This window comes from Oryctolagus cuniculus, chromosome 18 (genome assembly GCF_051225735.1).
Source record: "Oryctolagus cuniculus isolate XC-2025 breed Fujian yellow rabbit chromosome 18, ASM5122573v1, whole genome shotgun sequence".
Lineage (NCBI taxonomy): Eukaryota > Metazoa > Chordata > Mammalia > Lagomorpha > Leporidae > Oryctolagus > Oryctolagus cuniculus.
Genome location: NC_142884.1, coordinates 47,511,304 through 47,536,133, shown reverse-complemented (window position 1 = coordinate 47,536,133; position 24,830 = coordinate 47,511,304). Strand labels below are relative to the sequence as shown.

Genomic DNA, 24,830 nt, shown 5'->3' with positions numbered 1-24,830 from the left:
ATGAGTGTTCATATGCAATGATTTATCACTTTGCTTAGCAATATGTTGAAAATTTTAATCTCCAAGGAGTTTAGGAAAACATTCAAGCAAGCATCTAGTAATTAAACCAATCAAAGTTTTTAAAATGAAATTGCTGACTTTTGTGTTGCAAAGAAAATTCAAAATTAAAATCTATTATTAAGTAGTAGTTATTCAAAATATTTTAATGTTATAGAAAATACTAGCATTTTAAGACAAAATACCAGAGACAACTGAAAAACATAAGATTTTAAATTATTTGAATCACATCCTGTTTCTTCATATTGACAAATGTCATTCATTCTTGAGTGGCCAGACCAAGAAATTCTGGGGAAAATGAATAAATTATAGTTATGCTTCTAAATATGAAAAAACTAATATTTTTCTTTAGACTTTAGATGGAGTCTTTCTTAGTATTATACTTTTTTTTTTTTTTTGCATACCAAGGCAGTCCTAAGAGGAGCGATAGTAAGTGTGCTGTTGAGTATGTGCTCAGAACTACTAGAGAACACATTTTAGTCACATAATTATTTTAACATTGTGTTAAGACTGTACCCTGGGCAAGATCCAGGATCTTGGACTTGTTTATCTTCTATGTGAGGACAACTAACTGTCCAATGCCAAAATACAATGAACTTTCAAATATCAAAGAGGAAAATTAAGTATTTCAAGTCCTCAGCTGGTTTACAGATGTGTAAGCTTTGTAGTCCATTTTCTGGTTCCAGTAGGGCATTGTGACAATTTTTCCAATATGTGTACACTAGATAAGTTTGGAAGTAAAATCACTTACTTTACAACTGAATTAATTCCCTAAACAAAAATTTTATATTTATTTTTCTTAAAAGACGATGTCTAAAATCAAGCTTTGTACTTTTAATGTAAGCATTAAGGAAATTTTTCTATCAGGAAGGTAAATGTCCTTTGAAAACAGGTATTCATTTAGATCTATGATTAACCTTTAACAAGATCTTCTTGTTAAATTCTATATTTGCTTTAATCTCAGTAGGAAAAATACAAAATAGTATTGCAGCAGATAGAGTTTCTGTATACCCTGTGGACATCAAATGATCTCTTACAGCTAAAGGCACATCTGCAACATATTTAAATGCCAGCTTTGGGCATTATTAGTATAAAATGCTAAGTCACTTTTTTGGGAAATATTTTGAAAAGTTTAAACTCCAAGAGGAAACTCCAATAAATGGTAATCCTCTGATAGCATTTGGTTCAAGGGAGTGATGGAAAGTTGAGTGCTTGCATTGCGTAATTTTCATTTAAGGAAAAGTAGCACAACAGTCTTCCTTAAAATAAAGGTAAATTCTGGTGGTACTCCAGTTGCTCTGCTAAAAAAACGGATGTATTTTCATGCCATGCTTTAGGATGCTCCAAGATGATTTTAACTGTGTATTATCATCTGTAGCTATAGCCATCAAGTTGAGGGTTCCCTCATTCTCTGTGAATCTGAGTCTCTGAAACTTCAACAATGATTATTGGTTGGATTTGAGTATCTGTCTGTGTTTATCACAACCTAGAACTTCAGTGACTAATATGCAAGCATATAAATATTTTCTAGGTAATAGTAATTGAAAAATTCAAATATGCCATAGAGTTTTTTCTCTTAACTTGAATTTTTTGTTTCTGTCTCTTTTTCTCTTGTGTTTCTTAAACACAACTTGAAGGTCAAATATTCGAGACAATGTAGAAATGATTAAACTCCATAAACAACTAGTGGAGAAAAGCAATGCTCTTTCAGTAATGGAAGGAAAATTTATTCAGCTTCAAGAGGTACTGTGATAATTTATTGTACTCTGATGAAACATACATGGAAAAGATTCAAAAGCACAAGCTGTATTTTTAAGTAGAATGGTCATAACACTAAAAATGTCTAAAAATTGCTCTTTATTGTCAAATATGTTTCATTTCATGTATTTATTATAATTAAAGAAATAGTGAACTGAACTCTTTATGTATATTGTTGTTAGCTTAAATGCACTTATTGTAAATCATCTCATGCCAAAAATTTATTTTAACTCCTTTTTTCTGAATTCATTATGGGCATATGACACTGAAAATTCTGCTGTATTTGCATATAGTTTGAATCTTGTGCATACATGAACAAAGTTCTGAATAGATCAGTAATCACGTTCTGTTAAATCTTTCTTTGATACAGAAATTTTTTTGCTACTGCCATTATCAGAAAATATTAGAGTACCTGTAATGTCAACTGGCAGTGTATTTATTTTAAACCTTTACAATTCAGGTTGACAATACTTGGGGTTCTTCATCCCTTTGGTTGTTTCCACAAGGACCATGGCCCCACAGGAGTGTGCCGTCAGAGGGCTCCTATTTATCAGCACTGCATAATTAACATAAGTTCTGGAATTAATGAACTCCAAAACATTCCAGATGAGCAGATTTTATACTAAGCAAATACTTTCTTTGAAGTTCTGAGACAAAGGAAGTAGTAAATGATGCGAAGTAAAGGGTCATCTGATGCCTAAATTCACTATTGAAATAGTTAAGTATTTTTCAGAACCTCCTTAAATGCCAAGTAAAAAGCACCTTCCATATAGATGGGAGAGTTTGTGAAGGAGGCGACTGATTAGAGAGTGGGAATGCTAGAGTCTCTACGGATAGATAGAAGAGGACAACTGAAAATACAGGTAGTTGAAAGCCGTGTCTAAAATGAGGAGTTAAGGAAGGAGATGAAAAATGATTGTGCATCTTACCGCTTTATCTATTTTGATTTCCATTTAACAATGACCCCAGATATTCGTTTAAATACCAGTGATAACCAGTGTCTGCTGGAGCACAGGTACAGTTCTTTTGGGAATTCACACAGGGTAAAGATTTGAGAGGCTAAGGCTAACAGCCTCAATGAAGTGGGAAGCTCAGAAAAAACTGGCTGAAAACAGTTTCTATAATAATACCAATAGTAATGAAAATTGACCTGAAGTAGTTCAATAGCCATGTGTCTTTTAAATGAATATAGAGCTAGCTGCTTAAATGACTTTAATTAGCAGCTGAGGCAGTACATGTTGTTATCATATGGTGTCTATGAGAAGATTTTTATTGCCTTTTATACATACGTATAAAAGAAGTATGTGGTGTTTATATATAATTAAATTTATTAAAGCATGTGCATAAATAGTGTTTTTTAAAATTAAGAGTTTATAATTATTGTACTTAATTAAAATTTTTAACTTTGTCATATTATGGTTAAAACCCAACTATCTAAGGCTGTTTATATGGAGTGGTAGCAAATCCTTTCAGTTTGAATAGCTGTGGTCAGTGTTTTTAACCCGTGCTGCAGCGTTTTTAGACAGCACGTCTAACCACTGTAACTACAGCAAAAAGAAAAGTAACTAATTTACTTACTGCTCACTATCAACAAGTTAAAAACTGGGAGGAAATAAAAGGACAGACACGGTTTGCATTATGTAACTGTGCTGAGATAACCCTATATGAGGGCTTTTCAAAAGATTCATGAAAATATGTACACTGAAAAAAACTACGCATGAGTTTAAAACAATTTTTGTACAAAAATAAACTTATCCTCTAATTCCATTTCTGTGAACTTTTTGAAGCACCCTCATACTTTTCTCTCGATGTCACACCTCCGGTGAGAGCATACCTATAGATAAATACAACGCACACAGTTTGTGATGTGAAAAATAAGCTGTGCAATGTGAACTTCCGGAGTAAATTCATTTATAGGATTGCAATCATTAACTCAGAGCTTAATCTGAAAATAACATTTGGAAGATTTTCTTGTTTTTTAGAAGCAAAGAACTCTCAGGATCAGCCATGATGCCTTGATGGCAAATGGAGATGAGCTAAATATGCAACTTAAAGAACAGCGTTTAAAATGCTGCAGTCTGGAGAAGCAATTACATTCCATGACGTTTTCTGAACGAAGAATAGAAGAGGTAAGCTCCTAAAGAGTTGAGCCATCTGTTGCATTAAAACTTCTCCATAGATGTTTGGAAAAATTAGGATACAGTTTTCAAATATCGGATTTATTTTAGAGTGCTAAGCTGCCTCCGAGGGTATTTCTAAAGGGTTGTGGGAAAGAAAAATGGAATTAAAAGTTTATTTTGTTGCAAAAATTTTTGAAATTCATGCAGTTTTTCATAATACACGTTTGCTATGACCTTTCCAAAGACCCCTCAAACGGCGGGTATTGAACACAGCAAAATACGGTCATTAATATGTGAGTGACAGGGCGGTGCCAATGACACTTATAACTTCTAAGAGCCAGTGTTTATCTAAAGGATTAAAGATCCTTGAGTGAAAAGAAAACATAACATTTTGAAACTGATGCCAGATTAACTATGGAACTTAACTTTCTCAACTGTAACAGCTTATTAGTCATTTGAGATACCAAAGCAAATTTACAGGAATCTGTTTCTAAGGAGATGGGCGTTATGTTCTGCAATACCAGCAATTTTGTGAAATTATCTGATTTTTTTTTCCTAAGAAGTTGTTAAGTACTTTTCTTATGATTGTTGCTACTCATGTCTCCCAGCTGCCCAGTATTTTTCTGTAGTCTGTTAAATTTGTTCCTCGGGAGAATGGAAATGAAAACATTTGCTTACATTCTGTTCTAATCATGGGAGAATCTTTTGCTGTCTCTTACTAGCATCAGAAGACAATTTTGAGAATGGAGATGAATTTTCAGAGTATACTGATTGTGTAGGAAAAGGTTTTGACTACAAAATATACTGAAGAATTAATGAATAAAACTGAAAAATAAATCCTACAGTACAGAAATTACATTTACTCACAGATATTACAATTACCTGTTTATTTCTGAAACAGTTATTCATTGATATAAAACAAGGTTTATAATTTTATTTGTGTATTCATTTGTTCGTAAGATGTGTCACAACTATTTGCAAATTCTAGGTACTATGAGAAATTAAGTCTTGAAAGTAAATAGTGATAGATACAATTTGAACCATGAACTTAAAAGAGTTTTTAAGCCTTTTGTTTTTTATGGGCCAATTGAAAATTAATATAAAGTGAATATAATGATGGAATTCATCATGGTGGAAAGTAAAAACTGTTATGTTTCGCAGGACTTAACAGCAAGCTCTTAACACATTCTTTATTGAGTTCTGGCACATGTTACCATAAAGCAGTGCATACGCTTTTACTAAATTAAAACAGAAATATTAATTTCATGTTTATTTAACAATTTGAAGAAATTCAGTGCCGAATTAAATGCAGGCAATGTACGTGGTCCTGTTAGCAGCTGCAGTTTAAAAATCAAGACTGAAACCCGTTAGTGTCTTACATTTTTCACCCCCTTGTAGTTTTATGTGACAGTTACCTAATGTGTCATTTTCTTCTCATTTTAGCTGCAGGATAGAATTAATGATTTAGAAAAGGAACGGGAACTTTTAAAGGAAAACTATGATAAACTTTATAACAGGTAAATCCTGACCCCATGTGTTTTTTCATTTGAACTCTTTTATATTAAAGCATTTGTTGCCAGAATATCTAGTATTAATTACAAAATTAGCAACAGACGATAGCAAGAAATGTGCATATTTTGTAAATATCAAAACAAGTCCATTTCAGGAATTGATAATAATTTTTTCTAAGCAGTCCTCTGTCACCACTAAGAAAACGGTCTCACTGAATTGCCAGTACCAGTTGCCATTTATTGAATACAAACTATGCCCGCAGACACTGAGCTCTATAGTCATTGTTAGAAATTCCTCACAACACCTTGAAATAGAGGTATTGTGAATGCCCACTTTGCAGACAATGGAGACAAAATGGAATCGAGTAACTTTAAGAGATCCTTCTTGAAGGTATGAAGCAGCAGCTTGGATTGGAACTCCTCTGAGTGTCTCCAGCAGACTCCCAGCTTCACAGCTGAGTGAGTCTGAGGGAGGAAAGCAAAGGTCTCCACTAAAGACGCTCCCTGTCCTTAAAGACAAGCACAAGCATCGTCAGTAGATAAATTTTAAATGGCTCCTTCAGTTTTGTTTCTTAATCTGTTTCATAATTGTTATATTTTAGAAATTAATCCCTTCTGGTAATGTTAGAAACAAAATTCTACTCCACAGCCAAGTTTGGTTAAGTAATATAGGTATTTGTGTGTATATGTGTGATATTCTAAGTCCTTTCAACATAAGATCTTGATAAACTATAAATACACACTTACTTGAAAGTAAATTTAATATATTTTAGAAATAAATGCTACAACTGATATTCAGCAGTTGCTTCTGTTAATCGTATAATAAAACTTCAGGAAATAGTCATCTCAGCTACAGATCTTTAACTTTCAACAGTATCTTTTATGTTTTGAAAATTAAATTTACGTTTTGTAAGTTAAACAAATCATATCTAAAGAGTGAGGTTAACTTTTATTTTGGTTTACTTTGAAAAGTTACCTAAATTAATGTTGGGCATCATTATTATTGTTACAATGGTTCCTCTCATCTGTGTTGTTTACCGACTACCTGTTGAATGTCTTTGTGAATTAAGAGGGTTACCAACAGTAGGTTCAGATGCCAGTTAAAACAGTATTCAGGACTCCCCACAAGGATGGACTGGCTAAAAGTCTTTCTGTGCACTTTGCCTTAGGCCTCCTTCCGGATCATTTAGACCTACTGTTTTATCCTGGGCCCTTTTTCATCGGCTGTGATTAATTTTACCTAAAATATGTAGTATGCATCCTGTTTTATATCTCTATGTCTATAGAACAATACAGAGATTTATATTGACGTATGTCCAAGTGGTTAGTAATTGTATGAAAAATCCAAATTTGTTTACAGATGGAACAGCATCATATTGGATGGCAGAGATATTATCCCCATTTCTTATCAATAAAGGAATTAATATTCTGAAAAAAATTAAGACTTGTGCAGAGTCACACTGGTGAGACTCTTATGTAGAAACAAAACCCAGTTCTTTTGACTCCAAAATTTGAATTTTCCCCTATACTTCATTGTCTCTCTGATTTTAATGGCACTTGAAAATTGTCTAAATGAAAGGGGAAATTTCATGGGATAATGGAACTGTCAGACATTCAGATACTGATTTACATCTTGTAATTTCAAACAATTTAACATGGTCTGAATACTCATACAAGAAAATAAGTGCCATTTGGACTGACTTCTAACTTTTCTATGCCTCCCCAATTTGAGAATTTCCTGAGCATACTTTCTTGGAATTAAAAAAGCATAAAACTTAGCTGAGAATAATGCATAAATGGAATTTTGACAAGACACTTTTTTTTTCCTATTAATCACCGTAAAACTTCATCTTTCCATATTAGAAGATCACCTAAGAGTGTAAAGCTAACTTTGAAGGAGCTTTTTTTTCAATGTCTTACACTTGAGCTACATTTATTTTTGTTCACTTCATGCTAAAAACAGACTTCATTATGCTGCCTACACTTGAATTTTATTGAGGTATATGAAGTATATGTGTGTAATGAATGTCGAAACATTTAATGTCAAGAAACATGAATATCACGTGAGCACAAAACTCAGCAGGCACATATAACAGTAAATAGAACTATAAAATTCTTAAATGTGTTTTTTTAAAAAAAATGTTTTCAGAAGCATAGTTGGAGAAACCCTACAAAATCAACATCACCTCTGAGACTCTTTACAATTCTTTTGTTTCATGGCAGTGTTACTTATCACTGCCAACAACTAATGTTCATCAAAAACTACATATACTCCCCTTTTGGTTAGTCATAATGACAGCATGTTTTAAAGAGGAAAGCATTTGTTTGTTATTCAAAATTGGCTAGTTTTCAGGAGAAAAATATGATTTGCAGATTGCATTCTAATCTTCCTTTCTCAAATGAAATTTTGAATGTGTTTATTACTTGACATATGACATATTAGAGAATCATATGGTAAGATAAAACCCTCATGTTAGGATTTAGTATGAGCCTTTTTTTAGTATGCTAAAGCACTTTTGATATAAGAAATAACCAAGAAATGTTCAATTTAAAGGTTCAGAATAAATTTTTTGCAGTTAAATCTGGTTGTTCAGAGAGAAGCTCTATACTGTAATATGATAAAACTGTTCCATTTTTGAAATTCATATATAGTTTTGTGACCATGTGACCAATGCAGTGGTCCTTCAACAATAATGTATACAAATAACCTGGAAAACTTTGTAAAATGTAGATTTCATCATCTCTTCCACATCTCTCCACCTATCCACCTCTCCCTGCCCCCATCCAATATCTTTTCAGTCCATTCGAGTTTGGGTCCAGAGAATATACTGAAAATTATCTTAAGGTATTAATTATTTGAGGATCAATGATCTAATGCCTGTTCTTAAAAAGTGCTCATGTTCTTTTAGAAGTATTAACCCTTGCAAGAAATGGGTGGGTCAGATTCTTACTCTGTGATGGTCACCTGGTAATCAAAACTTAAGAATCCTGCTGATGGACTTAGCTCAATTTCCATAAAGTGAATACCTGTTCCCTGCAGAATTTTCTGAGTCAGGGAAGTTCATGTGATGGAGTAACAGTGATTCCCAGAAATCAAACTCTGTATCTGGGGCATCATATTTCCTTCAGGAAGTAAAATATCCTGATGTAAATAGGTACTGAACTTTCTTTAGGTTCTTACTGAAATAGCTGAGGATGACTTTTTGGAAGATTTAAAATTTACTCTTCCCTATTTCTCGTATTAGGATGCATTCTATGTATCTGGAATACATAGAATTTATTTTGAAGGAAAAAAGACCTAAGGATAGAGATGAATTTTTCAGCTTTTCTTTCAGTCTTACTGTGTTTTTGATCAAGAGTGGGTATTTACATTATGGTAATCCATGACTACCGTGGACATGCCAGTCACCCACAGGCACCGATGGGCATTTCATTGCAGACTGACATTTTATCACTCTTACAACATAATGTGATAGTGAAATGTATACAAAGACCAACTATCATTCTACCCTCAGTTGTCACTACAGGCAGTATACAGAAACATTTTCATGAATAAAAGTTTCTCAAAGACTGTTCTCATATGCAGATTTAATCATGTACACAGCCCTTACAAAGAAAATGGAGCCAGATGTGGTTTACCATTTATAGTTACACAGATGGCTCCAAGCATAGAGGAATACAGTAAATTCAAAAGGAATTCCTCATGAAACTCCAGTGGAATGTAATCCTAAATTTAGAGGGAAGATAGCAGTGGACTAAATTCAGATTGACTTATGCTGATTTACACTAGTATTTTGTGGGTTTGGAAAAACCAGGCTGCTAAATTGTTCTTAATTTAAACACATACAGTTTCTGATGTTTCTGCCAGATTAGCTGTTGGTGATCTTTTTGTTGGTACTAATGCTATTGGAACACTACTGGTTCTAATTTTTAGCGTCTGATATAATGTATAGCTGTACCTATTTCATCATGCTAATTTTTTTTCTGGGTGGTTCATGTTTTTAATAATAACACACACACACACACACACACACACACACACACACTTATGCATACAAGCACATTCCTGTTCAAATAGTATGTGTTTGATAAATATAATTTGGCCAGACACAGAAATTATGTTCACTCTTTACTTTAAAAACAAACAAGTAAAGAAATATTTTTTAGTTTAGGATATAAAGTGTACATTTTGTTTGGGCTTCATGTAAATCTAGGTAATTGTACCTTTGATAAAATTAATTTAAAATCTTGATACATTGGATCCATACATTTTTAAGGCTCCATATGTGGAATAAAAAAACCGATAGGAGAAACAGATGTCATATTTAGAGGAGCTTCTAGAATTCCATTTATTTTCAAGGTCATGTTATTTTAAATGCAATAAAAATATTCAGAATGTGAAATGAATACATACTTTTGCTCTTTTGAAAGCTATGTCTCCCAGAAAAGTATATCTTTTGGAATAAAACCTCAAGACTAGCTAGAAGCAACATTAAAGGCAATTTTCAATAATGTATTTCTCTTCCATTTACTTCATCATCAATATAAAAGCATATTTTATAAATTTTTTGTTTCATTTGCTGGGTTTAACTTAAGTAGAAGGATCAAAGCTGCTGATGGTTATTCAGTCTTGTCAAGCTTCAGAATGGTTTTCTGCTGAAATACAGTTCAAGATCAGTTTGTAAAACACACACACACACACACACACACACACACTTGGCTATCACCTGGGAGCTTTGTGAAAATATGAAGTTGTGAGCCCTGGGATCTTCATTTTTAAATCCAAGTGCTGTTAGTGCAGCTAGTCTAGTACTGGAGTTTATACCAGTATTTAGGAATCACTGGCATAAAGGAATATTTATTGTATACCTTTGGTTGCTTGTTTTTCAAACGGTTCTTCCTCCTGATAAGCTGGGTCTTGATCATTAGCAGATTTTTTTTTTCCAGCCAAAGACTTTATTATCATTCACGTGCTTCATGGAAAAAGGAATGTAGCAAATGGGTCACGGTTTACATCTGGGAGCAGGGCGTTGCTGACATGGGGTTAAGCCTGACTGAGGAGGCACAGTTGCACTCTGCATTTGCAGGACTCAGCCCAGAGGCACAGGAACAGTTGGGGTCCATTTTGACCAAGGTGAAGCTGGAGATCCAAAAGAAGAGATAAAGAGGCGATTGGACTGGGAGTGGGAGGTGTGTTCTTGAACATTAGCAGATTTTAAGCATAGTTTGAATGCTATACTTTCATTGAGCAGTAATAGTTCTGTCTTCATTCTTATCAGGCAAAGAGCACTGGAATTACTCCCATTCATGTGTGACAAGTAGAATTGTTTGTTCTTATCCTATTGCCTGTGGCTTTTTAGGACAAAAACTGCATTATCACTACTTCTTAATCAGTATCAGAATTACTGCCTTGTGGTTCTGTATGCTGTCGTTTTGTGGCCAGTATTTTGTGAACATGTTATTACAACAGACTCTTTAAAAGTTTCACAGAGTTAAAGATCGGGTGGAAAGTCCATTTTCTCTGTGTTAAGAGGGTTTCTAAGTGGGAGAGGACGGTTTTGTCCCATGTCAATTGCTGAGGTTTGGGAATTGTGGATTCCTCTGGAGTATGTACAGTATCTGAATTCCTTTACTAGTCCCACAAAAGCTGCATACTGCCAACTTTTCTGACTTTAGAGCTCTAAATTAAGGCCAGTTCCTTTGCTCATCCCACAAACTCTTTCATGTTCCCTAACCGCAGCCTGAGAAAGGCGCCTTGGTTTCAACAGCAGCAGACCAGCATATGTTTACTTAATTCCTAAGACATGATGACAGTGGTCTCGGTGCCACTAAAAGCTTTTCTCTTTATTATTTTCGGTTGAAGCTGATCTCCAAGCTTTCCTTGCGTGTCACGTGTGTTTTGCAGTGCCTTCAGTGCTGCCCATGAAGAGCAATGGAAGTTACAGGAACAGCAGCTGAAAGTGCAGATTGCTCAGCTCGAGACTGCCTTAAAATGCGACTTAACAGACAAAACTGAAATCCTTGACAGATTAAAAATGGAAAGAGGTACATATAAGTTAGCTACCGACTTACTCATTTCAACATCTACTGTCTATTCATCGAACCAATCTGTTCTTATTGTGATGCCCACTGTTTGCCTGTCACTCTGTGTGCTGAGGAAACAGCCCATATTAACAGCCGTCCACGTTCAAGAATTTATTGGTTAATGCTTAAAATTTCCCTCACTCAGCCTAGCATATATGCCATGGAGTTGTTTTTTCAGATTGCTCTTATTCAGGTTGTCTTTAATGTATTTAATTTTCCTAATTCCTGAGCTTTTCTTTATTCATCAGTCAACAAGTATTTGTTGAGAACCAGCTTGTTAGCACTAAGTTCTGGGGCTGCAGCGGTGAAGCAGTCAAAAGACCTGCCCTGGGCCGGCGCCGCGGCTCACTAGGCTAATCCTCCGCCTTGCGGCGCCGGGACACGGGGTTCTAGTCCCGGTCGGGGCACCGGATTCTGTCCCGGTTGCTCCTCTTCCAGGCCATCTCTCTGCTGTGGCCCGGGAGTGCAGTGGAGGATGGCCCAAGTGCTTGGGCCCTGCACCCCATGGGAGACCAGGAGAAGCACCTGGCTCCTGCCATCGGATCAGCGCGATGCGCCGGCCGCAGCGCGCTGGCCACGGCGGGCATTAGAGGGTGAGCCAACGGCAAAAGGAAGACCTTTCTCTCTGTCCACTCTGCCTGTAAAAAAAAAAAAAAAAAAAAAAAAAAAAAAAAAAAAAAGACCTGCCCTGATGAAGCAGAAATGAACTAGGGCTAAGCTGACAATAATTAAATAAACATGTGAAATGTCAGGTGGCGGCCAGTGCAGTGAGGGGCTGGGGGATAGAGCATGTACGATGGCAGGCTGGAGGAAGCTGTTGCTGGCTCTTTTGGACAGGTTGGACAGGGAAAATCTCTCCAATAATAAGGTGTCTTATTCTCGTCTCTGAAGCAAACATAAATACTAGGAAACTTTATCAAAATCTGCTGCTAAAATAATAATCATTACTAGGTTTCATGTTTAACAGATCTCACTGCTCTCATCTCTAGGAAATACAATAATTACAGCAGTGTCTGAATTACTGTATTACTCACACTTGCATATACAGTGCACAACAGAGAAGTGAATCATGTGCTTCAAGTGTTGTATCTGTTTGCTCATCCCCTGAGTAAACCAAGTAATGTGAAAATAATGTTGCTCCGTTTGAACATTTGCAATTCAGTTGCATGAGAATGTTTAAAAATGTAATATGACTCAGTAAAAACAAAAGTTATGTTTCCAGTTAGTACTCATATATTTCTTTAGATCACAATGACTAACTCATTGACTAAAAGAAATGTTTTTTTTTTCACATCTTAACATCTCTAAAAATGGGATCATTCTATAAGTGGTAACATTTTAAAGTTGCAGTCTACATATTTTTTTGTCTAGAAAATTTTAAGTGAAATAAAATAGTGTTATGTTTTTTTAACCTGGTGGTTAAACATTTTTATGTCAAAGATACATGGTCCCTGGTTTTATTGTGCAGTATTGACTAGATAACACTGCTCTTAGTAGTTGCTCAGTAAATTCTTATCGCTGATGAAAATGGAAGTACTCTATATTCATACTCTATTTTTCCAGTGGAAATACATTACTCATTCTTCAAGGAAAAGGAAAAGAAATAAGCCTTTTGTATTTCTATACCTTCTGTATTTTCTTAGGTATCAAGAATTCCAAAACTGTTTTTCTAAATTGGTTTCTGGAAAGAAACTTTTCTTAAAGGGATCAAATCTTAGGGTTTTTGTTGTTGTTTTCAAACCTGTTTATTGTTGTTAGTTCTGAGAGTTATATGTGAGGTATTACAGTTGCCAGGGCATTAACAACTAGTTCACCTAGTCCATTCCCTATCTTTTTTACTGGTTCTTATATCTTTGGGGAATTTTTTTGAATAATGAAAATACCTTTATATACACTATGGTAGAAGAAAAAGTTGGTAAACAAAAATATTCTAAAATCCACTCAGTCTCACAACCCTCAGGGTAGTCCATGCTAGCATTTCATGTATTTCTTTTCAGAGTTGTTTCCATATGTATAGATACTATTTTATAATGTGCCTTTTTATTTGTGCTATTGTGAAATCATTCCTTGAGCATAAATATAAATCTATATCATCATCACTTACAATGGCTGTTACAGTTTTCCAGTGTGTGGATGTAACAGATTATTTAGCAATCTTCTACTGATGAATCTTCAAGTAGCTTCAATTTTGAGTACCAGAAACAGCATCTTTATACACATTTATCCATTTATTTTCTAAGGAAAGACTGCTAGAACTGGATCTTTTTTTAAGTACAACTTATTTTCCAGTTATTTCTTCTGTAAAACCTCAAATTTATAAGTTCAGGTATTTAAGTGTGTGTTTCTTTGTAAAAAAAAAAGTTATAATAAATTTTAAGAAAATATCACCTCCTTTAACATTCTTTAACTAGGCAAATAATAAACCAAAAAAAATGAAATAGTCTATTTAAGGAAATCTTTTAATATTTCAAAAGTTCCTTTTGTATTGCAGCTTTTCAAACTGTTTAATTTTGCTTTGAAGTCTCTTCACACATTTACCTTTTCATGTATCAAGTGTTCTTTGCCAGAAGATGTTTCCCTGGCTCCTTGTAGTCATTCATCTAACTGGCAAATTATTTTTAGAGAATACTCACCTCTTTATTCAAGGTACAAATTAGTTTCAGATTGTGTGAATATGTAGGGGAAGGATATGTAAATGCAGTTTGCATTTGGTTAATGCTTAAATTAACTGCATGTGTTTAAGGGCTTGCTTTTGAAAGTTCCTTTCTATCTTTAGCTGAAATGCATAATTCAGCATAATGCATATGGTTATATTGATCACAGCTGAAGATATTAGCACAAAGGCACTCTGAAAATTGTTTAGTTGAATTGTTCTCTGCACTCTGCTTATTAATAGTGTGCTGGAAGAACATAATTTTAAAAGAGTGAAATGTTATCTCATTCGAATAAAATGCTGTTTAGCTTAACCTGCTTTTTGTCAAATCATAAGGTAAGGAGGTTATTTTTCATCTTGTACAACGTGCTTTGATTTTTCATATTATATTTCAGCAAGCCCATTTCCTCTTTGAACTAAAATGTTTCTGTACTTTTTAAAGACATCCCCAGTAAACAGTTGGAGAAAGGAAAAATAATAGTGGATAACTCCACATAAAATTCAGTGGAAACAATGTTACTGGTACCCAGTAATTTTTTCACTGATAAGGCCCTAGTTTTAAAAATATCAGCAAATGGAGACAAAGTTGTTGAAACAAAAGCTCAGAAAAGAGTGGAAGCATTTAAATACATTTATTTATGCCTACTAGCATTTTATTCTTAGGAGCCCTGCTCTAAAAATTGAAAGAATAGAAAATATAAAGCATAGAAATAATAATCAAAATATAACATGTCTGGATTAAGGTAGGGAAAGTCATGTTCTTTATACTTTGTTCACTCTTAGAACCCCTAAAAGTTTTGCTGTCTAGGTAATGAAATTATACAGGTACTTAGGACTTTTGGTTTTACATCCTACTGACTACACTTACCTTCTTTGTGTTGCCTAGGCATTCAGTCTAGACATTGTTTAACCTCACCAACACAAATTACAGGGCTCCACACTTTTGTTCTACTCATTAACTAAAAAAAGATCTCACAAGAATTCAAATTTATAATTAATCCTAATTTTTAATTTAAAGACAAGTGTTTGATTTTTACCTTCAGAACTTCCAGTTGTTGTTCACGTCTGGAAATTCTTTTAGTTCACTAGATATAAGCAGGATATACTCCAGGGTAACCTTGTAACAGTCTATCAGTAAGATAAAAATGCTTATATGTTTGATATTAAAATGTCTATATGTACCCAATGGCCATGAGTTTTTAAAAAACTTTTTTGATTGCTTGGAAATATCTGACATTAAAATGCCCAGATTAGTCCATTCTTTTTAAACATCTTGTTTCCTGCTTTTATTTCAATTTAAAATTTTTACTTGTATGTAGTATTTATAGCTTGTGAACACAAGACCTTATAAAAGAAATATACTGTGGAATAAAATGCAGTCAGTATGCAAATGCATTCATGGAAAGAATTCTTGGCAAATGTGTGGATTTTTTTTTTAAGAAAAGGAAACAAAAATGTACAGTTTAAATCGAAGACTTATGATAAACATAAATCGTTGAGAGCAGGATGAAATGATTGAAGACACTTTGGATGGCGTGGTTTAGAATTAGTCCACAGGGAGTCCACAGTGACTTCAGCAGTGAACTCTAGTGAAGAGTACATTAAGAACACGAGACTAACGAGTGCAGTAGATTTGATAGCTAACTATTATTCTTTAAAAAAGAATTCAACATGTTCATTGCAAGAAGTGCAAAATTAGTCTCTATGAATTTCCTTCCTTGTGTAGCTTTATACTCTTGCTTGTGGGTAATTGGCAAATGAATGCCAAGGCAAACCTATTCCATATCCATTCTTTTTTTTTTTAAGGTTTATTTTATTTATTTGAAAGGCAGAGTTATAGATAGGGAGAGATTTGTAGAGAGAGAGCTTCAATCTGCTGGTTAACTCCCCAAATTGCCCCAAAGGCTAGAGTTGGGCCAGGCTGAAGCCAGGAGATTCATCTCAGTCTCTCACATCACTGCAGCAGCCCAAGGATTTAGACCTCCTTCTGCTGCATTCTCAAGTGCATTAGCAGGGAGCTGGATTGAAAGTGGAGCAGCCGTGGTTCGAATTGGTGCCCATACACAGGTGGCGGCTTAACCCGGTATGCACAGCACGGGCCCCTCCATGTCCATTCTTTAACAATTGCTATACATCTATATCCTACTAATTAAGGGCTTGAATTCAGTGAAGAAAAAACACATGATTATCATCAATACTACAGTGCATTGCTTCTCAGCCTTTTGGCTGGCTAAGATCATGTGTAATACTACAGTGCACTGGTTGAGAATCCATTTCTCCCACCATAGCAGATTTGCTGGAAATGTGGCTGATTAAATCAAATATTGAGAGTTTATCAGAGAGGTTATCTTTTTTTTTTTTTTTTTGAGATTTATTTATTTATTTGAAAGAGTTACACAGAAAGAGAAGAGGCAGAGAGGGAGAAAGAGAGAGGTCTTCCATCCACAGGTTCACTCCCCAATTGGTTGCAGTGGCTAGAGCTGCACTGATCCAAAGCCAGGAACCAGGAGCTTCCTCTGGGTCATCCCACATGGATGTAGGGGCCCAAGAACTTGGGCCATCTACTGCTTTCCCAGGCCATAGCAGAGAGCTGGAAAAGAAGTGGAGCAGCCGGGACTTGAACCAGCACTGCAGGCAGCGGCTTTACCCACTACAGCACGGCACTGGCCCCATTATCTTGTTTTAATACAAAGACTTTATGTTAAATGGGAAAAAGAGAATTCAAAATCAATTAGAAAACTAAGACAAAAATTTTTCTTTGCATGCCTTTCAAGACCTTTAATAAGTAAGTAAAAGTCCTAGATTTGGAAACATATTCTCAGGCATTTTAAATAGAATGCTTCTTTGAAGTTCCAGAGGCCACAATTTCCTTGTATTAATACTATAAACTTAAGCCTTAAGTTTTCGGTAAGCAAGTGAATCATATGGTAGACACATGATAGTGTTCATTTGTTCCTCATTTCCCTGCTGCCTTTGTCTAGGTGCTAGCTCAGTTTCCTCTCTGACCAGAACAACACCAGATCAAGCTTGGTGTGTAACAGACATTTAATTAATTTAAAACGTACGATTAGACCTAACTGTCACTTAACCTTTCTAATTGTGTTGACTTTATTTTTTAAAGACCAAAATGAAAAACTCATGCAAGAGAACAGAGAACTACAGTTACAGTATCTGGAACAAAAGCAAGAGCTTGATGAACTTAAAAACCTCATGAAGTTTTACAATCAGGTGAACTATTTTCTTACTTAGGAAATAAACCCAAAATTTTAATCCAGATTGTATTTATACATAGAGAAAACAATATACTAGAAAGAAAAAAATCAGTATCTTAGTTATATCAACTTATGGGACCTGGTAGCTTATGTTCCATATTTGAATAGTTGGAATGGCTCTTTTACTTAGTGTATTAATCCATGGTATTAGGCAACGTATGTTCCATAAGAATAACCTTACTGGTTGCATCATTGTGAGCTTATACCTACTCTGTTGCAGGAGAGTGATATTAATGCTGATGAACTGAGTGAAGCTCTCCTACTTCTAAAGGTAACTTTCTGAACTTCACCATGGATCTTGTGTCTGTGTGTAACTGTTTCAGCAGAAGATTGACCCCTTATCTGTAACCCTTCTGTTTAGAGAATGAATTATTCATACATATTCTGAAATTTAGTGCATCCTTTATGCACACATATATGTATATAAATATATATGTGTATGTATTGCATCACATATCAACTCTACTAAGACTCAGGAGTGTGGTCAGAGGACATTTAGTTACAGCATATGCATATTTCATAATGACATCAAAATTATATTAAAATAGACCTCAGAAATTCTTATTTAAAACACTTTGCTTAAATATAACATTTTACTTCTACCTGCCTCAATATAAAACAGATCAGTAACTTTCTGCCCTTGCAGGCCTTAGTGTACTTTCTTGCTCTCTTAAGTAAAAAACTGAACTATTAATAAGTACGAAGATATTTTCCAGTTCTAGAATATTATGATATTTACAAGAAAACACAGGAAAATACACTTCTTTCCCTTTAGATCATAGTGTAGATTTTAGTCACATGAAGAACTAGAAATAAATGAACTTAATATTTTTTATGGCCTAACATAGTAAGATTTTTTTTTATTTATCTTTAGTTGTACCACATGTCTATCCAAATATATTTATCAAGGCTACCTTATTCCTGATGGAAAAATGGAAATATATCTGTTTTCAGTTAATGATTGTATTTTCCATATATATGTTAATTCACACAGTCAAATTTTGTAAATCCTTGTTTCAGTAATAAAACATGTTTTGATTTAGGCTCAAAAAGAACAAAAAAATGGAGACCTTTCCTTCTTAGAGAAAGTAGATAGTAAAATTAATCAAGATGTAGAACGTTCCATGAGAGAACTACAAGCGACTCATGCAGAAACAGTGCAAGAACTCGAAAAGACAAGAAACATGCTAATTATGCAACATAAAATTAATAAAGATTATCAGGTAATGTAATACACTAATCCAGAGGGTGGGTTTTCTATAAAATATACTAAGTTACTTTTCTAAATATTGTGCGCTACCTTCTGTTCTAATCTATTATCATATATTACCACACTGTGAAATTTAGCTTTGAACTAGGTCCTTTGAATAAATAGTTTAGAAACAAGTAAGTTTTTGAAGTCCCTGATTTTAGGGAGTAAATAGTGGCAGCAAACTCATTTTTGTCATTGTGAACACCTTCTGCAAATGAGCGGTAGTTTTCCTGAAGTCCTGCCACAACCACATGATGTTAGGTTTTAACAGAATAGAAATTTGCCACCATAAAAAGGGATCCAGAGTTTATTTCTGATTCGTGAACACTTTTAAGCATAAGTTTCTGAACTATATGCTATTTGAGTTCTGAAAGCTACAGTTTGTAGCTCCTAGTGACCCCCTAGATCTAGAAAGTGATAGAATCACAGTGGCTTTGAAAAACGAAAAAGGAGGGGCCGGTGCTGTGGCACAGCGGGTTAAAGCCCTGGCCTGAAGCGCTGGCATCCCACATGGGCACCAGTTCTAGACCCAGCTGCTCCTCCTCCAATCCAGCTCTCAGCTATGGCCTAGGAAAGCAGTAAAAGATGGCCCAAGTCCTTGGGCCCCTGTACCCATGTGGAAGACCCAGAGGAAGCTCCTGGCTCTTGGCTTTGGATCGGCACAGCCCTGGCTGTTGCAGCCATCTGGGGAGTGAACCAGTGGATGGGAGACCTCTCTCTCTCTCTGTCTCTACCTCTCTCTGTAACTCTGTCTTTCAAATAAATAAAATAAATCTTAAAAAAAATAAAACTGAAAATGGAACTAATCATAAATATTAGAACTTTTTTATCTCTTATTTTTTAGATGGAAGTTGAGACAGTGACCCAGAAGATGGAAAATTTGCAGCAAGATCATGAACTCAAATTGGAACAATATGTTCATCTTCTTGATATCAGGGCTTCGCGCATCCAGAAACTAGAAGGTATCACATACACAATTTTTTTGCCACAGTAACTAAGGAATGGATTTTGTAAGAGTTGAAAATGTCATCCAAATCTGTACTCATCATGTCCTTTCACTATATTTTTTTCTGAATCAAAATTCTCAGAAAGGCAGTTTTCCTCTGATTCTGATTCTTTTCTACTCAATAATTTTTCTTAATTTCCTACTTATTTTTAGGTTTAGTGTTGTAGGCAAGATTTCAAAGTACTTCTTAAAGTACCACAGACTCAAATTGGCCACCACCTTTCTCATTTCTCTTCTGCACAGTCTGTAACCTCGGCCAGCCAGGTCTGCTTCCTCTTTGTCAGATGAATCCTGTTCAGAACCCACACCCACCATCATGTCATTATTCTTGCTCTTTTCTCTGCCTAAACCTCCTTTCTACCTTGACGTCAAGGCCTAACTTTGCTTGCTTCGAAATCTAACTCAGTGCTTGCCTGTGCCAGGCAGCAGGCTCTCATCTCTCCTAGCCATCCGTCCATTTGAGAGTAAATGCCCAAGTAGTGATTTCCAGCCTTCAGCAGCTGTGAACTTACTCAACACGTAGCTTCTTGGACCCTAACCCTAGAGATCTGGGGCCTATGATTCTGTGTATTTAGAAATAATTTCATGCTGCCCAGATGCAGGTGTGAGACTAAACATTGAAAAACACTGCCTCAACATGTAACTACCCCCTTTTCCTCTCAGGGACTCAAAGAATACATGTTCAAGTACTTCAGTGAGTATTCTTCAGCTTTTGGAGTTTTATATTCTCTGTAATGTAAGTTCTACAAGGATCAGCACTTTGTCACTGTATAATGTTACTGCCACGAAATACTTAGTGAGCTATGACAATAGTAATTTTATGCTCCTAAAAATTATTGAGGATCCCAAAGACCTTTTGTTCATGAGTTATACTAATTGATGTTTATCATATTTAAAACTAAAGTGAGAAACTTTCAGGATTTTTTTTTTTAAATTGATTGATTTCAAAGGCAGAGTGACAGAGAAAAGTGAGACAGAGATCTTCCGTCCACTGGTCCACTCACCAAATGGCGATAATGGCCCACGTGAGTGGCAGGGGCCTAAGTACTCAGGCCATCTTCTGCTGCCTTCCCAAGAATGTTAGCAGTGAACTGAATCAGAATTGGAGCAGCCGAGTCTCAAAATGGTGCTCAAACAGGATGTTGGTGTCTCAATCCACCACTTAACCAGCTGTGGGTTAACCTGCTGTGCCATATCACCAACCCCAGAATATTTCTAATTGATGTTAAAATAATAATAAGCCTATTACACCTTCACATAGGTAGTAGTATTGTTTTAAAGATTTATTTATTTGTTTGAAAGAGTTGCACAGAGAGAGAAGGAGAGGCAGAGAGAGAGAGAGAGAGGTCTTCCATCCACTGGTTCACTCCCCAATTGGCCGCAATGGCCGGAGCTGCACCAATCTGAAGCCAGGAGCCTGGAACTTTCTCCAGGTCGTCCATGTGGGTGCAGGGGCCCAAGGACTTGGGCCATCTTCTCCTGCTTTCCCAGGCCGTAGCAGAGAGCTGGATTGGAAGTGGAGCAGCCGGGACCCGAACCTGTGCCCATATGGGATGCCAGCACTGTAAGCAGCGGCTTTACCCACTCACCACAGCTCCAGTCCCATAATAGTATTTTTAAAGGCTACATTTTCAAAAAAGATATTCTGAGGAGAGTAACAATTTAAATCTATAGTTTTTTAGTTGCTTAGCATTTTTGCAAATCTTCTTAGGTTCTTAATAGAAAACAGCTGGATTTTTATAACTTTCTGCATTTAATCTTTGTGATATCACAAATCATGTAGCCTCTAAGAAGTTTCATTATAAACTTGTAGGGAATAAAAATGAAAAGGGCAAATAACATCTTAGTGTTATTCTAAAAGCAGTTTGACATCACAGACCCCCAAAACAGTTTTCAGAGACCCTCAGAATACATACCGCATTGCTTAATGTAGAAATGCTCAACAAACATCTTTATCTGACTGAACGGGGCTTTCCAACAGTCAAGGGGGCAATATGTACCTTTTATTCTAAATAGTGCTCAATAAAAACTTGGTGGAGTTTTCTTAGTTAAAAGAGAGGTCACAGAGTTTGGGATTTTCCTTTAGTCTTTTGAATCTTTTTTTTTTTTAATTGATTAATTTATTTGAAAGGCAGAAATACAGAGAGAGAAGAGAAAAAGAGAGATTCCATCTACTGGTTCTCTCCCCAGATGGCCGCAACTAGCTGAAGCCAAGAGCCAGGAGCTTCTTCCAGGTCTCCCACATGGGTGCAGGGGCCCAAGTCCTTGGGCCATCTTCTGCTACTTTTCCCAGGCCATTAGCAGGGAGCTGGATTGGAAGTGGAGCAGCCAGGACTTGATTCCAGGTCTGCAGGCAGAGGCTTCACCTGCTATACCACAATGCTGGTCCCAAGTCAAGTCTTCTGAATCTAAAAACAGATCTATCATTTGATTCAGTTATTCTACTGAGTATACAAGTGTATACAAAGGAAATGAAATCATCATAACAAAGAGATAGCTGCAATCCCATTGCAACATTATTCACTATGGCCAAGATTCTAAGATAGTTATTCAATCAATAAAGAAACTGTGGTATATAAATACCACGGAATATTATTCAGCCATAAAAAAGAATGAAATCCTGTCATTTGCAGCAGCAGGAGGTTTGCAGGAGTGTCTGTTAGATGAGTGGCTGAAAAAAACATGCTTACATTATTTCTAAAACTCTGGGTATAAGATAGGAAGAAAACATGTATCAAGCAAGAAATATATGTAATTATTTTATAACTTCTTTTCATTTCATTTGGAAGACAGGCAGACAGATCTTACATGCACTAATTCCTTCCTTAAATGCTCACAACAGTTGTGTTTGGACCAAGACAAAGCCAGGTGCCCAGACTCAATCCAGTGCTTCCACATCAATGACAGGGACCAAACTATTTGAACCATTGCTTACTTCCTCCCGGGGTACATATTAGCAGGAAGCTGGAAGTGGAAAATGGAGCCAGGACTTGAATCTAGACGTTCTGCTATAAATGCAGGCATTCCAAGCATCAGCTTAACTGCTACACCAAATGCCCACCTGGATATATATATTTATATTTATATATATATATATCTTTATTTATATTCATATATTTATATCTTTATAAACCTTTGCATATATATTTAATATTTATATATTATAAATATGCAATATAAATATAATATGTAAGTGTGTAATATAAATATGTTTAATATTTATATAATTAATATTTAATAATATTTATTCGAGAGGCAGAGTCACAGAGAGAGGGAGAAACAGAGAGAGAGGTCTTCCATCTGCTGGTTCACTCCCCGAGTGGATGCAATGCCCGGAGCCTAGCCAATCTGAAGCCAGGAGCCAGGAGCCTCCTCCAGGTCCACCATGTGGGTACAAGGTCCCAAGCACCCTGGCCATCCTCCACTGCTCTCCCAGACCATCAACAGAGAGCTGGATCAGGAGAGGAGCAGCCAGGACACGAACTGGCCCCTACTTGGGATGCCGATGCCACATCTGGAGGCCCACCCTCTATGCCACAACACCAACCCCCAGAGATATATTTTTTTAAAACCAATTTATCAGGGTATAATTAACACACTTCCCACTAAACATCTGCCAAGTCTAATTTGATTAATTTTGGTCTATACATACAACCATGAGACCATAACATAATAAATAAATCAAAATAATAAACATATTCACCACCACCCAGAGTAGAAAAGCATATGTTAATAAGTTTAAGGTGAAAAGCCCATGAATAGAGATAGTGGTGTTACAAGATTGCAAATAACAGATGGAGCAGAGGCAAAGGAGCAGATGGAATCCAAATAGTTGCCTATGCCCTACATTCAGAGGCCTGCTTTTCTTTTTCCTTCTCCCTGATTTAAGCTATATTATAACTGAAGTTGTCGATTTTATTATTTTTAAAAATTATAGTTGAAAATTATACTTGTATATATTTTGAAGTTATAATTTTTTTAACATTAACATTTATTTATTTGAAAGTCAAAGGGATTTGGAGGGAGAAACAAGAGAGAGACAGAGAGAAATCTTTCATCCTCTGGTTCATTCCCCCAAATGCCTGCAACTTCTAGGGCTGGGAGTGACAGGTACCCAAGCAATTGGACCATCATCTGCTGCCTCCCAGGTACATTAACAGGAACCTGGCTAGGAAGTGTAGGTAATTCAGACTTGATCCCACACTCCAAATATGGGATGTGAGTGGCCTGACCCACTGTACCACAATGCCTGTCTCTGAAATTGTAATTTTGCTGTTGTTTAATAAGTGATAAAACAGTTGATTTATGTATAAAAAAGTATTATTTATGGAAAAATAATGTAGGCATAAAATTCAAGATTGAGACCATGCATGGAAGCATTTAAATTCCCTACCAGTATAGAAACTAGTTTGCATCTTCATATATCAATATTTAAAAGTCTCTACACTGTGTGTCTTCTTTTGCAGCCCAACTAAAGGATATTGCCTACGGGACTAAGCAATACAAATTTAAACCAGAAATCATGCCAGATGACTCTGTTGATGAATTTGATGAAACCATCCACCTGGAACGAGGAGAAAATCTATTTGAAATCCATATCAACAAAGTAACCTTTTCTTCTGAAGTTTTACAGGCATCTGGAGATAAAGAACCTGTCACTTTCTGTACCTATGCTTTCTATGATTTTGAACTGCAAACAACTCCTATAGTGCGAGGGCTTCACCCAGAATATGATTTCACTTCTCAATATCTTGTTCATGTTAATGACTTCTTTTTACAATATATTCAGAGGAATTCTGTCACTCTTGAAGTCCACCAAGCGTACAGCACAGATTATGAAACAATTGCAGCATGTCAGTTGAGATTTCATGAAATCCTGGAAAAAAGTGGCAGGATATTTTGCACAGCAAGTTTGGTTGGTAAGAATGATTTATTAGCTTTAGATGCTTGAATCACCAGTTTGGCTTACATGTTCATTTGGTGTTCTACATTAGTGTCTTATACATTTAAGGTGCCTGTAGAGTAAGGACAGTGTTCTCTGCCCACAGCTGATTGGACTGTCCTAAATGTTGTCAATGATGTCACTTCAGTGAGTATTACTTTTTTAAAAAATTGAT

At 35.7% G+C, this 24,830-nt stretch overlaps 1 protein-coding gene across 9 annotated transcripts in view; it reads left to right on the top strand.

Annotated features, from left to right (window-relative positions):
• RPGRIP1L (RPGRIP1 like) overlaps nt 1-24,830 on the top strand; it is a 101,610-nt gene that overhangs the window by 23,619 nt on the left and 53,161 nt on the right. For 5 of the 9 annotated variants that reach the window (XR_016225144.1, XM_002711567.6, XM_008257302.5 and 2 more), the window contains exons 8-16: nt 1,695-1,800; nt 3,798-3,944; nt 5,379-5,452; nt 11,352-11,491; nt 17,305-17,411; nt 17,676-17,726; nt 18,499-18,678; nt 19,552-19,669; nt 24,180-24,632. Coding sequence is in view for 6 of the 9 variants with exons in the window: in XM_002711567.6 (XP_002711613.3) it covers nt 1,695-1,800; nt 3,798-3,944; nt 5,379-5,452; nt 11,352-11,491; nt 17,305-17,411; nt 17,676-17,726; nt 18,499-18,678; nt 19,552-19,669; nt 24,180-24,632 (1,376 nt within the window). In the remaining 3 variants the exon portion in view is untranslated. Of the gene's footprint in view, nt 1-1,694; nt 1,801-3,797; nt 3,945-5,378; nt 5,453-11,351; nt 11,492-17,304; nt 17,412-17,675; nt 17,727-18,498; nt 18,679-19,551; nt 19,670-24,179; nt 24,633-24,830 lie in introns of those variants that run through there. The other 4 variants (XR_016225145.1, XM_089320049.1, XM_089320048.1 and 1 more) reach the window with 2 other exon arrangements.